The sequence below is a fragment of the Ips typographus genome, linkage group LG6 (assembly GCF_016097725.1).
Source record: "Ips typographus isolate SLU linkage group LG6, UJ_Ityp_2.0, whole genome shotgun sequence".
Taxonomy (NCBI): domain Eukaryota; kingdom Metazoa; phylum Arthropoda; class Insecta; order Coleoptera; family Curculionidae; genus Ips; species Ips typographus.
The window spans coordinates 3,681,495-3,696,229 of NC_138427.1; the positions used below are offsets into that span (position 1 = coordinate 3,681,495).

The 14,735-nt window shown below is 35.0% G+C and overlaps 1 protein-coding gene across 2 annotated transcripts in view; it reads right to left on the minus strand.

Moving 5' to 3' along the window:
* The window catches only part of slo (calcium-activated potassium channel slo), a 42,345-nt gene that overhangs the window by 1,805 nt on the left and 25,805 nt on the right, over positions 1 to 14,735 (minus strand). The window contains exons 15-29 of one of the 2 annotated variants that reach the window (XM_081981556.1): positions 12,410 to 12,565; positions 12,272 to 12,348; positions 9,906 to 9,974; positions 7,709 to 7,759; positions 7,082 to 7,108; positions 6,368 to 6,430; positions 5,249 to 5,278; positions 4,815 to 4,956; positions 3,421 to 3,486; positions 2,404 to 2,578; positions 1,160 to 1,384; positions 830 to 1,109; positions 562 to 698; positions 392 to 504; positions 87 to 336 (exon numbers count right to left, since the gene is read on the minus strand). In XM_081981556.1, the coding sequence (XP_081837682.1) occupies positions 87 to 336; positions 392 to 504; positions 562 to 698; positions 830 to 1,109; positions 1,160 to 1,384; positions 2,404 to 2,578; positions 3,421 to 3,486; positions 4,815 to 4,956; positions 5,249 to 5,278; positions 6,368 to 6,430; positions 7,082 to 7,108; positions 7,709 to 7,759; positions 9,906 to 9,974; positions 12,272 to 12,348; positions 12,410 to 12,565 (1,861 nt within the window). Of the gene's footprint in view, positions 1 to 86; positions 337 to 391; positions 505 to 561; positions 699 to 829; positions 1,110 to 1,159; positions 1,385 to 2,403; positions 2,579 to 3,420; positions 3,487 to 4,814; positions 4,957 to 5,248; positions 5,279 to 6,367; positions 6,431 to 7,081; positions 7,109 to 7,708; positions 7,760 to 9,905; positions 9,975 to 12,271; positions 12,349 to 12,409; positions 12,566 to 14,140; positions 14,254 to 14,735 lie in introns of both variants that reach the window. The other variant, XM_081981555.1, reaches the window with a different exon arrangement.

The following is a 14,735-nucleotide window of genomic DNA, read 5'->3' on the forward strand; positions in this document are numbered from 1 at the left end:
TGCTCTTGCTCGATTTTTTACGGAAGAAAAGATTTTAATGAAAGGAGAAATAAATTATTTCAGACATTAAGACAAAAATCTGTTACCTGATCCGTGGGTAGTAATTGAAAATCGTCCGGAGGGTTTGTAATGACGTAACGCTTACTACTTGCATCACATGACGAGCTTGTGTCTCTAAATCGGTATAATCCTATGCACAGCATGCCAAACTGTTTCAGTGCGGCTACGAACAAGTCACCGTATTTTCCTGTTTCCCCAAACTGTGCTAAAGGCCCATCATACAAACTGATTTGTCCTACTCGACATCGGTCTCTGTTGGCTAAACTTTCTGGAGTGCTAAAGATAAACAATTAAAACGGTTTACATATAGAAATCATGGTGGAGTTCTCACCTGTAGCCACCCCGCAACCCAGCTCCTTCTGCAAGGATCAGTTCCAACTCAGGAGTGGCTCCTCCGGTGATTAGTGAACGTATTAAGGTTAAGGCATTTTGGTTGAAGTATGTCTGGACGGTAAAAATGAATTAATTGCAAATCAAAAAGGAACCAAATTTAATGCTTACCGTAGACATTAAGGAATCTAAAACGCTAACAGCAAAGGCAGTGCCACAGGCAAAAGGTTGTGTTAAGTATAGTTCTGTATCAGGATCGTCGTCATCGTCTTGATCCAGGAACTGTACATTGCTATCATTAACCAACTCTAAAAAATCAACAAATTAATGAAAACCTCCTTAGCATTTTTATTCTTACTGTGTTATAGTAACGCTTTTATGATCTTAAGACCACAGTGTGAACTGTTTATAGTAAAACACTACTTAATAATCGTCTTACCCGTTATCATGGGGACGTTAGCTCCATAAACAGAACCCCTTCTTTGTAAAATAATAGGACTTCCAACCGGCGTTCCATTTTCAGTGTTTTCATTATTTTGGCTCAGCACTCCTATTGTGTCATCAAACGTCATAGCTTTAATATTTAGCGACGCCAAAATAGCCTCTTTGTCGGCCAAAGTGGGATCATCATTGCTTGGCACTTTGGCTGAGAGAATGCAGCACATATCACACAAATTTACGTTCACAGCTCGAAGGTCCGCCCTACTTAATGGGGAACCCTAGAAATATTGGTTATAGTGGAATGAGTCGGCAATTTAGACAAACTCACATTTAAAACAGAAATTTTTGGTAAATTTTGTAACATCTTCCATTCCCTCCGTATATAGTCGACCGACCCAACGATCACTACGTGTTTCAGTTCATGGTAGTGAAAGTTGCTCGCCCGCAGAGGCATTACAAGGTTCCGGAGCCCAATTAGAGGCGAGTCGGGATCGGCGAACAGGCAGACCACCACGTGACCGTTCAACACCGTCATGGCCGCTTGGTTCCGATCCTAAAATCAATTAAAGTTTAATTATGGTCTAACTTAAAGAAACTTTAGGAATATAATCATATTTGTCTAGGGATTTACTACTTCTCAAAAGACTAGTAAAGGGTCGGTTGTACCATAGTGGTTACATTTTTAAACTTGATTTAAGTCAGAACCATCATTTTAACAACAATGCTTTCTAACTAGCTACCTAGAATAGTTTACTCAATTCTGACATTAGTTGAGGTGGTAAAGAGCATCTATTCCACAAGTTTTAATTTCTGAATACGAAATTTTAAGATGAGACGTAAAAGAGCAGAAGGTAAGGGTGAGGATCTGCTCAATTGTGATTCTGAATTCGGGCCGGAGTCTCTCAAAATCATTTCTTCTAACCACATGACCAAAGAATTCAGCTATTCTTAATTCTGAGGTCCAGAATGGATTAGATGGTTATTTTCTCACTATAAGACACTCTCAGCATTCTGTGCCAGCAAAACATTTCGAAGTTCTGTTTGTCAGTTTTAAAGTCTTATAAATTTTGAATTAGCGGTATTAAGTGTGTGCGCCCATTTCAGTTAAAATCGTCCATAAATTTTGCCATCGTATGCAATCTAATGTTTTAGAGTAATTTATTAAGCATAAGTAGGTAGGCACATTGAATTCTCTTGATTTTTTAATTATTTGTCGGAATCACATTGAAATGTAATTTTTTGTTTTAAATTTAGTTAGATGTTAAACGAGAAGTCTGTACAAAAATCTACTAGATAGATTCCATGGGTGAAAACATGACAATTTGATTACTTAGTGTTGATCAGTTGCAAGGGATAGGAAAGCGTTTCGTTAAGCGATCGTCAAATTTCATCAAAAAGACGGCATATAGAGAAGAAGAAAGAAAGTATAAAGCCTGGTATAATTATGCATAACAGGTACCATAAGATCATTCCTGACCAAACATCTTTGCATCTAACTTAGTACATGTCTAGACAAATGCGTAAGATTGTTATGCATATGCCATATTAGCTACATTATCGGTTTATGCCTACCAGAATGCACTCTTCTAGATTTTTAGCCGGGCCCCAATGAAACATGCCTGTGCTGTCATATTTCATTTCAGTCTTTTCGAAATCGAAATCCTTGGCTTGGTCATCGGCCAAACCCACCGGCAGTGCCACACCATTGTTATTCTGGTTGGTACCACCACTACTTCTACTTGTAGGCCTAAAATAAACAAAACAGTTAAACATTCTGTATGTTACGATCGATACTAAAATAGACACAAAAAAACTAGCTTAAAGAAAATAGTACGACAATATATTGTCGAGTACAGCGACTCCAAGAGCACACATGCAATTCTTGGTAGTTTTTGTAATTATTGAACTCTATGAATTGATAGTTTTAAGATAAAAACTAGCCAAAAAAAGTTTAATAACAAACTTTTCGTATTTACTCGCTAAACATGTATAGTAAACGTTACATGCCTTTCTGATTGAAATATGAAAACGTGGCTGACCTATCAGCAGGTAAATAGCAGAAAGGCAAGACTAAAAGCGTCCAGCAAACATAAAATGAGGAACATGCATTTGGAGCAAAATACTCTTTTAGTAAATCATGCATAATGTTAATTTAATTAAATAATGCATCCGTATGCTCAAGAAATGTGTTAGAAATCAAAACCACAGTCTAAATTAATAAAAAACTGGACGTTTGTTTAATGCTTGTATTACAGGATGTCCCAAGTTTTAACTATCATAGTACACAGGGTGTATAAACTTAAGATTTTCGTATATCTCTGAGTACTTCAGTAACTAATTTTTTTTACGTGGAATAGAGAAGATAATTTTAATAGAAGTATCATTAAGGTATTCATCAATACAGGTAAAAAACAATAAACATATTCAATGTTAGAAAAAAATGCACACGTAAAACTACCAACAGGCACTACGAAAAATTAAGCCACTACTCAAGCCTGCAACAGTCAAACGAAACAGTGGCGTCTCCAGTTTTTGCCGAGCCGCCACTGATCCTCACTAAGAAAAGTTAGTAGTTTGGCTAAAGCGTACATGAGTTTTTTGACTTCATAGGCAAGATGATAGCCGGCGTAAGTGGTAGTGTCTGGATCCGGCGGGCTGAAAATAGCACACACTGCTGATAGCACACCACATATTGTTTTAAATAGATCATACTACCAGATTACATTAAGATTATTCAAATTGCTGTTTACAATTGTTTTAAATACAGCATGAAAATAGCAAGCGCAGTAGTATGAAAAAATTGGTTTCAGTTAACAGATTTGCTTCATATAACATAACAAATAATGTAATAGCTGTTTCTGTCTTAAGAGTGAAAAGCATAGATTTTGTTGCTTTGAGAGGGAAGTTTGAAGTTTTCAAAAGAAAAAATATCTCCGCTTAAACAAACATGTAGCGCTTTTCTTCACGGTTACGTTGCCTCGTTGAAGGACCACTTTACGTTGCCTGGGTAGCCTTTAGACAGCTGAAGAAAGTTTCAGGGGTTTTCAGGAAACAAACAAGAGTAAAACAACTGTTTTCCAAACCAAATCAACCAAAACAACCAAACCCATCAATTACGTAACGGCGTCATACAACAGAGGTTTTAAGTCTCGAGACGTTGCCAATTACACAGTAGCTAATCCCTCCAGTTCTCAAACTCGCTTACCACACCAGTTCCCCGGGGGCCAAGTAAACGAATTGCCGCTCCTGCTGAGAAGGCTTTCAGTCCTTGGTTTTCTAGGTGGTTTTCTTTGTCCTCAGGTAGCGAGTAGGTGTGGTACTCTTTTTTGGAATCGTTCAGGAGTTTGGTCAGGCTCCTGTAATCTTGGGCGGTGGTACACTCCTTCCCTTGCCATTTTGGTCTTCTGGTATTGGATTTTCTTCTTATACAGTTTACTGCATACCGTTGTACAATCTTCAGCGTTTCTGAGAACTACCGCCGGTATTTTCTTCAGTTTTGTCTATTTTCCTTGTCTTCCGGTGACGAAGTGCTTGGAGTTACCTCGCTGACTACCATCTCCACTACAGGAACTATGGTCTTCTTTTCATTCTTATTTTTCCTCTTTTGTTTGTTGGTTCGTCTTCATCTTGTACTGAATATATACTGACTATATCATAATTGCGTGCCCTAAGCTAATTCTTTACTATGTTATGTAAGCAACAGCTACCCTCCAATAGGTTCTTAATACTTAATATACTGACACTTCACTGAATCCTCCATATTTATTATTTCTAATTAATAATTTCTTGTCATTATATCTTATTAATTATGACTGAAAACCACTGCGATTGCTATCTCCCACACAGAATAATTTAAACTCACTAAAAACTTTTAATTTGGTTTATAGTAATTATTAGCTGTTACATAAGTTGCAGTAAATGACATTTGAGTGAATTAAAAACTTTCCGTAGGTTAAATTAAGTAGATTGATGAATGAACTTACCGTGAGTTGTAGGTAGGTGAAATTAAATTATCAGTGGCGTTTCTAGTGATGTTTGGTTTCACTTTATTCACTTGTTTCGTCGAATTCACCATGTTCATTTGGGGTACCGTGCTATTCCGGTGATTTTGGTTTCGATGTGCCACTAAAACGTAAAGACATTTTATCATTGAACCATTTGTAAGGCTACGGAAAATATGTAGGACATAGATAAAACACAAAAAATAACTAACTAAAAATAATGGTGAACAGAAGTTGTTTGGATTTTGCAACAAAACAGCGAAACTTATTTTCTGGCTCCGTAATCGAGACATGAAAAATTTGCAGTAGCCCTTTTGTACATAATATGCTGGACTGATTACTGGACAAAGGACTGTTAACGCCACAAAACTAACTAAATCTAAACATTGAGGGGATTATTTACAACAAAAACTTACTAAGTAGATCATCATGACGGTTCATATCACCTGAAAAACAGAAAGAATGATGTAGCTTAATACTATTTTGTTATGGTTTTCTGTAGAATACTTTAAGTGGTACCATATAGTTCTAGGTTTCTAGCTTTCTATTCCTAATCGACTAATTCTAAGATGCCTACTCGCTACTTTGCGAGATAAACTGATTGATGTTGTACGTGGGGATCGAGAGGAGAGGTTTTAAAACAATGACCTAAACGTTCAGTTCAATCATGATGAACAATTAACAGAGTTTGTCAAGAAGCTGGTTTGTGTATGAATAGGCTAAGGATAAGCACACAGTCTAAACAGAAAATGATGGATTGAACAAATAAATGTTAAAAAATGGGAATATAATGATATGTTTTGATTGATTTTGATAATGGTTAATTACGTTGAGTAATATCAATCTCTTCCTGCTAATAGAAAACGATATAGTTAAGATTCTTGAAAACCGGAGAAGGGATAGTGATCATAATAAGTTATGACATCAGCAGTAATCTCTTTACATCGGGAGAGACCCTTCAACTCTACAGACAAGATGTTGAAGAGCAGTTTTGGTCAATTTACTACTTTAGTGAGCGTATTGATGTGGGTGTAGGGCCCGGGGGTGTAATCAATTGCACCTTCTTTAGTTTGCAGATAGAATACTTTTAACTTTCTCGTTTTTTCGAGAGTTTAGTTGTGCTTATGTTCTTCCACAAGAAGTACTTTGCTTTGGAAGATTTAATTTTTGGTTGGACAAGTGAGAGAGCTTTAGTGACAACTGCCGACATCTGGTTGACTACAAGGTCAATCTCATCAGTACAGTGAGTCCGTTCAGAAAGGATATTCAACACATTCACTGATACAAATCACCTCTAACACTAACTGTCGCAAAGTCTGTGGATTTACTTGATATTACTATACATAAAATTATATATTTAAACGGAAAGTCATATCGCTATATCATAATCTACTAAAACGTCGATAATTTAGGTAGTTATTCAAAAAATGGAGTCTGATATTACTGAACGCAAACTTTAAAATGACGATGATGAAATGAAAACAGGCAGACAAAACATTTGTTTAGCGAATTATCAGCTAAGTTCTGAGAAGTACCTCTAACATGAACCTTCTTGGGCAACTCTGGTGGTGTAAAAGTAGGAGGAGGATGATGGTCATCTGTAAACCATAAACCATACTCGCATTCAACTATGTATCTTCCACCCTAAATCTACAGAGTAGGTAAAGTTCCATTAATTGAAGGTGTAATGTGTTTGTTTACACCGAGGTTTCTATCCATGGCGGAAACAACACCATGTAAGGCTTTCGATTATTTTTATGACCCGTTTATCTTGATCAACGTAAATTAGTATTTTTTGAGCTAAAACTGGATCAAAGTTACCTACTCTTATTAGGGATGAAGTAATCAATTTACTACAGTAAATTGCAACTAAATCACCCTTAAGGCTGTGTACTGTTGAAATGCTAAAATTGTTTAGCCTTCAGAGTGTACAGTTATTATCTAGTCTAGAAATAAAATGGACAGAAAATGAAATTAAGCAATATGACATATATAGTCCATGCGATCAAGCATTGTACAATAAAATAGTACATAATAGGCAAGATGCACAGTACGTCTACAAAAGTGCACAAAAGTGGTGATCCAGGACTGGAAAGACATGTCATGCAAAATTGGAATTTTGAAAAGGTTTGTTCCTTTACGAATCTTAGACCATATTAGTAAAGTTACTTTTTGAGTCTAAAATACCACCTTCAATTTTGATTATAAAAAATAAACAAAACAAATCATATTTTCTACTTAAAACTTACTTGATAAGGTCAATGGGTCCATTTCGTCTGTAATACGATTTAAAAAAATATATGTTTAATTGATTTTGTTTTGCGAAAACGAGCGCAAAAACGGAAAACTGTTCAGTAATTTTGGTATAAAATTGCACTACTTACTTTGTAAGATTTAGTGCAGATTAATTTAAATTTTGCAGTAGTCTGAGAACTACTGCTCGTTTGAGCCAATCCAATTACAGCCCGAATATATCGTAATCTATCTAGACTAACTAATTCTCACGTTTTTTCATTCTTATAGAGAAAATCCAATCTACACATTCTAAGTTTTCACACACAATCTAGCACAGAAATGATTAAAATGAACTATACTCGTATAACAAACAGTTGCACTAAAAAGAACTCAGCAATACTAATTTTAACATCAAATAGTAAATAACTTGGCTGGATTCTTCTTAGTGCCGGTGTGATATTTAAGTGCCAAGTGTTCGAAAATTTAGTTCACTTAATGGTGAATAAATTTTGTACACCAGATAACATAAAGTATCGTAGAAGAGTGCTACAAGTGTGTGTTTCTTTTAGTGTTGTTGATTTTTCAAACGGACATTTTACGTTTTGTTGGTCACATATAGAAACATGTCATAAAATACGTACTTGCTCGACCAACCAATTGGATGGCCCGGACCCCTTTCCTAAATGGCGCCACTGCGGACAAATCAACCAAACAGAAACATTATTATTTTTTTGTATACTTTGCTCAGAAGGTTAAAACAAGTCAGGCTGAGATAAAAAAGGAACAGGAGAAAAAGGATCAGTGATAGTTATTAAATACTTGGTTAAATCCCCGTGGTGAAGGCAGAGTGTACCAATTTGCCAGGTGATAATTTTTGTAGCGTATACACTAGCAAACAGCAGTGACTTTTAACTATATAATTGTGTTTTCTCTATTATTCTAATTTAAGAACACTTCACATAATTCTCGTTAAAGGTACGTGTGTACAGGATAACTCAGTTTTTCTCACATTTAAAACATATTATCACTTTTGGTCGATTGTTTTCTCTGATAATCTTAATGTAAATTTAATTTTGCTGTCTTAATTCACACTTTATCTCAATAGTTAGTTACCTTAAACTATTTTATGGAACGAGAGTTTTTAAAATAATTAAGACACCCAAAAATAAACTTTTTAAAACGAAGAAGATCGCTAGGTTCGGTTGTATAATATAATTTTCAAAATCAGCATTTTTTACCGTAAAACGTCTAATTTAAATCTTTAAAAGTGGTGAATAAACACGCAACCTTCTCCACAATACCACTTTTATAATTTCACCTCCACTGTGAGTACCATGGAGTACAACCTACTACTTACTTACTCTCTTACATCTTTAAACTTAGATAATCAATAATTTTTGTCCGAATACAGAATTTTATAAATTTTTCCCTAAATCTAATAATTTTGCTATAATAACTGTTAGTTGTGCAAAGTTTGACAACGTCTCACTTTTTTAAACTCATTTTGGATAAGCCTAATGTTCCTTCAAAAAAAAGAAATCTTCATATTCTTTCCTAGAAGGGTCGAAAATAGCCAACATTGCTGTTTGCCTGGAAAAACTAAAAGTTTGGCAACGTTGTACTAGTTCTCAATTGGCATACTTTTTGAAATCAGAATTTTTTACCGCAAAACGCCCAAAATAGCTCTTTAAACTTAAATAATCAGTGATTGTTGTCCAAATACAGTTTATAAATTTCTCTCACGTTTTGTTGGAAAAGTAACATTTTGGCAACGCCGCATTAGTTTTTAAAAAGTAGTTTGAGTCAAAATTCATGGATTTACTGTTAAATATTAATCTCTTTTGATAATGCCAAATTAAAAAGTAAATGCATAAAAAAAATGTAAAATTTTTGTTGTTTAGTTGTTTTTGGTTATAACATAATTCTTCACAGTTTTCCTACGATATCTCGTAAATTTATTGTGTAGAGTTTAAAAAACCAATAAATTGTAGTGAGAAAAACAGTTTTGACAACCGGATATTACGTATTCTTTTTTAAATTTTCGAAACCGAACAAAAATTGAAAACAGTGTCTCAAAATGTTTACTGATCATCATATTTGACAATTTGTATCTAATTTAATCAAAATTGTCTAATTGGTAAAATGTTAATTTCAAATTTTGCGCCAGTTTTTAACGTTTTGACTTTTGTGAGGTGATTTCCAGTTTAGGCTGCCTTATGTTGCTCACTTATGTATATTTATCACAATTATGTATTTATTATTAAAGAATAGATTAAAGTTACTAAAACCAATCGAGGTATTGTGTTTATTGTACCTATTATGAGGTACATTCGTAACTTTTACTGTTTAGGAGATAGAAGCAATTGAACTACTCTGTTTAGGTTAACAGTTACCTCAGTTGCCATAAACTTGCAATTGCATTTTATATTTAAAATCAAAAAAAGGAGAAGAGGAGAGGAGAGTAAGCTCTGTTACAATATATTACCATATTACGGAATAACCTGTATAAAACCTTAGAGAATACTTAGAAAAGAACTAATTTGGGCAATATAGCGATGACAAGGAAACATTTTAGCAAGTCTTTTGGTTAAGGTTTAGTTAACTAAAATTTTCTGCCAGTCAAAGATTCTTAACTGTCTAAAACGTAGCTAAATAATCGGTGAAATCAGTTGTCTGTCCTTTATTCCTGATAAATCTATTCGTTTGGTTAAAAACTGTAACCGAACCTAGCGAGAACCATCATTACAAAATTGTCACAAATATATCGTCGCAGTAATAGCAAAAACTAAAAGGGACACCGATTAAGCGCCAAGCAAAAAGTGTGATACTTTGGCCTACCATCGAGATATCTTTGGTAGTTTACCCCTTGTTTGACCATACCCGTTTGCATCATGATCATTCCGACATCTGGAAAAATCCAAAGTAAAACGCACAAAATCTCAGTTGGTATATTGATTGTCGTGGTTTGATTAAATTCAATCATAACCTCAGAACAGAAGAAACTATACCAGGTCTTGAATCGAGATCAATAAAGCACCCGAAAGGAGAATGATGGGGGTAAGTAAACTCAGCCATGCATTTGATGTGCAAAAGGGTACAGAATGTGTGTCAATATACATTCGTTTTGTACAGGCACAAAATTGACAGCGATTCGCAGCCTAGAAAAAGGATCAACAAAATTCAGATTTGTTTCAAAACTTGGGTACCGATAAAATAATAAAATATAGAGTGCAATTTGTGATAATCTACAAAATGTTCAAGATTCATAATAATCATGTAAAATGGTCATAATCTACACAATTCGAGTAGTTATTACGGAAATACTAATAAAAGTGTGGGGAAGTTGAAAAAACGTAACGTGTGTAATCAAATGCATGAAGAAAAACAGTAAAATTCAAATGCAGACCCAAGTAGAACAAACCAATTTGAGAATAATTGCAATTCGTGTAAGGGTATAAGGTTGATTTTACTTGGGAATTACGATTCTAAATCATAATAATTTAAAAAAGTCAAAAAGAGCTGATCCACAGGCAAGATCTAGATCGATCTAGAGTCAATATACAGATCAGGAATTACCTAGATCATGGGACCAGTTACGTTGTTGTGCCACTAGAATCCATTAGAAATGACGTCATAAATTATATGTATATCTCAAAAGGGGAAAGTTTGGTAAAAACATAAAACACCTTCCACCACAAAAATACTAAAAATAACATATGTACTGTAGTTTTTACGGAATTTAGATCAGTGTAAAAAAAGTTTCTCTTTTAAACAAGCTAAATCTCATGGTTCAAAGGGAAAAAAATTCAAATTTGGACCTTATTCTAACTTCGAAAGACTTATAAAAACTGTGTTTCGAGGGCTGACCTGGAAAACCTGCATTTTGTTTACTTGCATGTTGTTGTTCAAATCAGTTGAAGAAAATCTGCAAAACATCGAAGAAATCTTTACGAACGAAGTTCAGAGCAGCAAACTTGAAGGTAAATCCAAAGATGTGCAGTTTTTTCCAAGAAGTTCTGGGATGTAATTGCTTCAAAAGCAGACAAAAAATGGGCACCTTATAAGAGTAATTATGAACTGAGGAGCCTTTTGGGATTGTCCTCTTATTCCGGAAAGTTTGTGGGTTTTCTGATATAGCTAGTTCCTTACACAATTTGACAGAAAATAACCAGCCCCTTGACCTCAACATATCAAGGAGCCATGGAGAAATTTAAAGACCGCCAGTTTTGGCTTATCCACTACCTGGTGAAGAATTGATTGTAAACGCAGATGCTAGTAATAGCGGTGTGGGCGGAGTTTTCTCTAAAAAATAAAATTGTGAAAAATGAGTGATAGGTAATTTTACCAACTTATTGCGTAACCAGGAAGGAGCTGTTAGTGAAGATAGTCGAGAATTTCCACAAATATCTGTATGAACAACAGGTCAAGCTAAAGACAGATCATGCTTCTCTGAAATGCTTATTTCAATCAAGAAATTAAGGACAAATACTTTCGTCCAGACGTTGTAAACATTGAAAATGGCTTGAAGTGACGGAGTTTGGAACGCCTTGTCGAAGAACAGCTTTAAAAAACAATGTCGCCTCAGACCAGAAAAAGCCACAAAACAGCGACAAGACCCCGAATTGGCCAATTATCGATTTGGCTGGAAAGAATTTTGTGAAAGATTAAAGTGGGAGGCGATATTCTCTAATTCTCCATCATTGAATAATTTGGGACTTGTGAAAGTTTCTTATACTTGTGTGGATAGTGTTCTTCCAGGAAACAGAGTTCAAGAGGTATTGCAAGAAATCTCCAATGGAAATGGTGGTAGACACTTTGGTATTAACAAGACACTGAATGTTGGGAAAAGGTAGTTTTGACTACGTAATGTAATAATAGGTAATTCTGTGTGTAAAATGTCATATACTACCTATCTCTAGTCGTGTAGAGAATACTTTTTAAATAGCGTACCATTTGGTAATATCCTTTACCCACTATATCTAACAGAAACAATGTCAAGAGAACCCTCAATAAGAAAGAAGACTGATCTAAATCTCCATACGTTACTTAAAAAGAATCATTAAAAAACAACATTATTCCAGAGATATGTAGTGGTGGAAAGTGGTTCCCATTACAAGGAAAGAACGCCCAAGAAATTGATTAAGGATTATCTTATGACTGTAATTATATTTCCAGAAAAGTTTCGATAAAGTTTGAATACTTACAGTTTTTACATTTGCACTTCTTAATCAAAGTCTCATCTTTTATGTGCTCATGGCAGGCCTTGCAGTAGAACCAGGCTCTATACATCAAAAAGAACGCTAATTTATTATTTTATTTCTGTTACATAACTTAAAACTTACCTTTTCACCTCATCCGCTGATTGAGCTATAAAGAAACCTTGGGTGTTGGCAACAATTTTAGCGCCCTTTGGATTAATGGAGATTTTTGTGTCGGCCCCTTCGATTCCTTTGACTTCGATAGCCAAGAGCAGTAGTTTCAGTTTGGTAAAGCACAATCTAAAGATTAAGATAGTATTGTGATATTATTTCGACCACACCCTGGTTGTTACACACGCAAGCTGGACAGAAAACCCGTCTAACTACTGGTTTTGGCAGCATAATCAAGTTCCAGGAAACATTTTAAATTGAATTACCAAATAACAACTCGACAATGCGCCAAAACTGTGTGAACACATGCATATTGCACAAATTTAATGTTTAGGAAGCATCGGCTTTTTGCTCTAGACATGCATTTGGAAAATCGTTAACTGAAACAAGCTGGGTTAATACAAGGCCCTACTTATTGAGATTGATTTACATGAGAATGTAGTATAATATGCTCAGATAGTGATTTAATTGTTAATGGGAATGGTTCAACAGTTATACTCTATCCCCCAATTGGAAATATTCCCTGATTTACGTCAATAAATCGAAGGTAGTGGCTTTTTATGCAAGTATCTAAATAACTAAATGTCTACTATAGTAATATACAATAATTGATTCACACCGATGTGTTTTATAGTTTTGCTGTTTGTTAGCCGTAACAGTGGATAAGGTTTCAGAAATAAAAATTAAGCTTTTTAGATAATAAAACGACAGTTTCCAAACTAGCGCTGGTAAATTTTGATTTCCGTATTTTTTTAAAAACAACATTGACAAACAATTAATAATTTCGGCTATGCAGACGATACTGAAAATATGCGTGACCTACAAGAACTGCTGAACAGGGTGGTCACTGCTAGTCGACATTTTAGCTTAACACTTAACAGAAAAAAAGTCGCAAGAACACCATCTATATGAACGAAGAAAAAATAGACACACAAGATATAACTATCTATACATCACATGCACTGCGATTACTGCTCCGAAATCAAGATCCGTATATAGAAAGCAGGTGCTGCTTTTGTCAAAATGAAGAAGATAATGCTCTGCAGCCGTTTATCCGGTACTATACTATGGCGTAGAAACTTCGACACTTAACAGAATGTTCAGAATATCGTGGGTGGAGCGACACGACCAACGCGAAGTGCTTACCAGAATGAATACACAGTTGGAGGTGTTAAAGAAAGTAAAGAGAAGAAAGATTAATTATCTGGGTCACATAATGCGTGGTAAAAAATATGAGATATCCACTTAATAATCCAGGAGAAGATTGTGGGCAAAAGGTTGGAATTAGAAGAAGAATATCTTGTCTGCGGAATCTGCGAGAATGGTCCAACAAGTCAGGATAGAAATGATGTTGAAACTGCGAAACTCATCTAGACAACTGATTGATGAGACCATTCTGTTCGATCAGTCGATTGACAAAATAGCCACTGTTTATGAAGAATTAAAAGGTTCAAGTTTCTTCTTGTAACTTTTCAGATAATTAACATTTTTGGTTAATTTCAAGCGTGTGTCGCTAAATAGTTAGCCCCTTATTAACCATATTTAGTTATCCTTTAGTTTTAGTTAAGCAGTATAGTAGCAAACTTAAAGGGATCAGTCGTTCTATTATCTAAGGTTTGTTCAGTGAATTGTTGAATATTGAAAAGAACAAAATCTGGTCTAGTGTGTGTTTTTGTAAAATGTCATAATGATAGGGAGCCTTACTCGCTAGCCTGGGGGAATGTCATGCCCGTGAACGAGGGGGACAGAGTCTCAGTATACATCTCGCAACCGGTTCCTTGAAGATAATCGTTCTGCCACACTTGGGTGTCGGGAGACTGAAAAAACCACCCATGTTCTTTCAACTGTTTTTTTTTTTCATTTTAACTGCTAATCGAAAGTAATCTTGTAATAGTTCAGTCACATCGACTGATTTTCCTAATAATATCCTCATTTTGTCTTTTAAAAGAACGTTGGTTTTACCCATATACAGTTAGAAAAGAAACACAAAACATAATAGGTACATACCAATAGCAGATTTATGCCACAAAAGCTTGAATCGAACACAGTATAGCTTATAGTTCGGCTGAGAAGTATACTTTTATTTTAAATCTGGACTATATATACAAAATGTTCTACCACACATCACAAGTTTTAGGTTTTAGGACGCTTTTATGAGTATTATTGAGGTTTTTATGTATGTATTATTTCAATGAGTAGACAACACGAGTAAACCTCGATAACAGTCAAAGTCGCTGCACGAATGTAAGACAGGCGTAGTGATGACTGAAAGTTGCAGAGACGGGTTCAGCAGAACGGA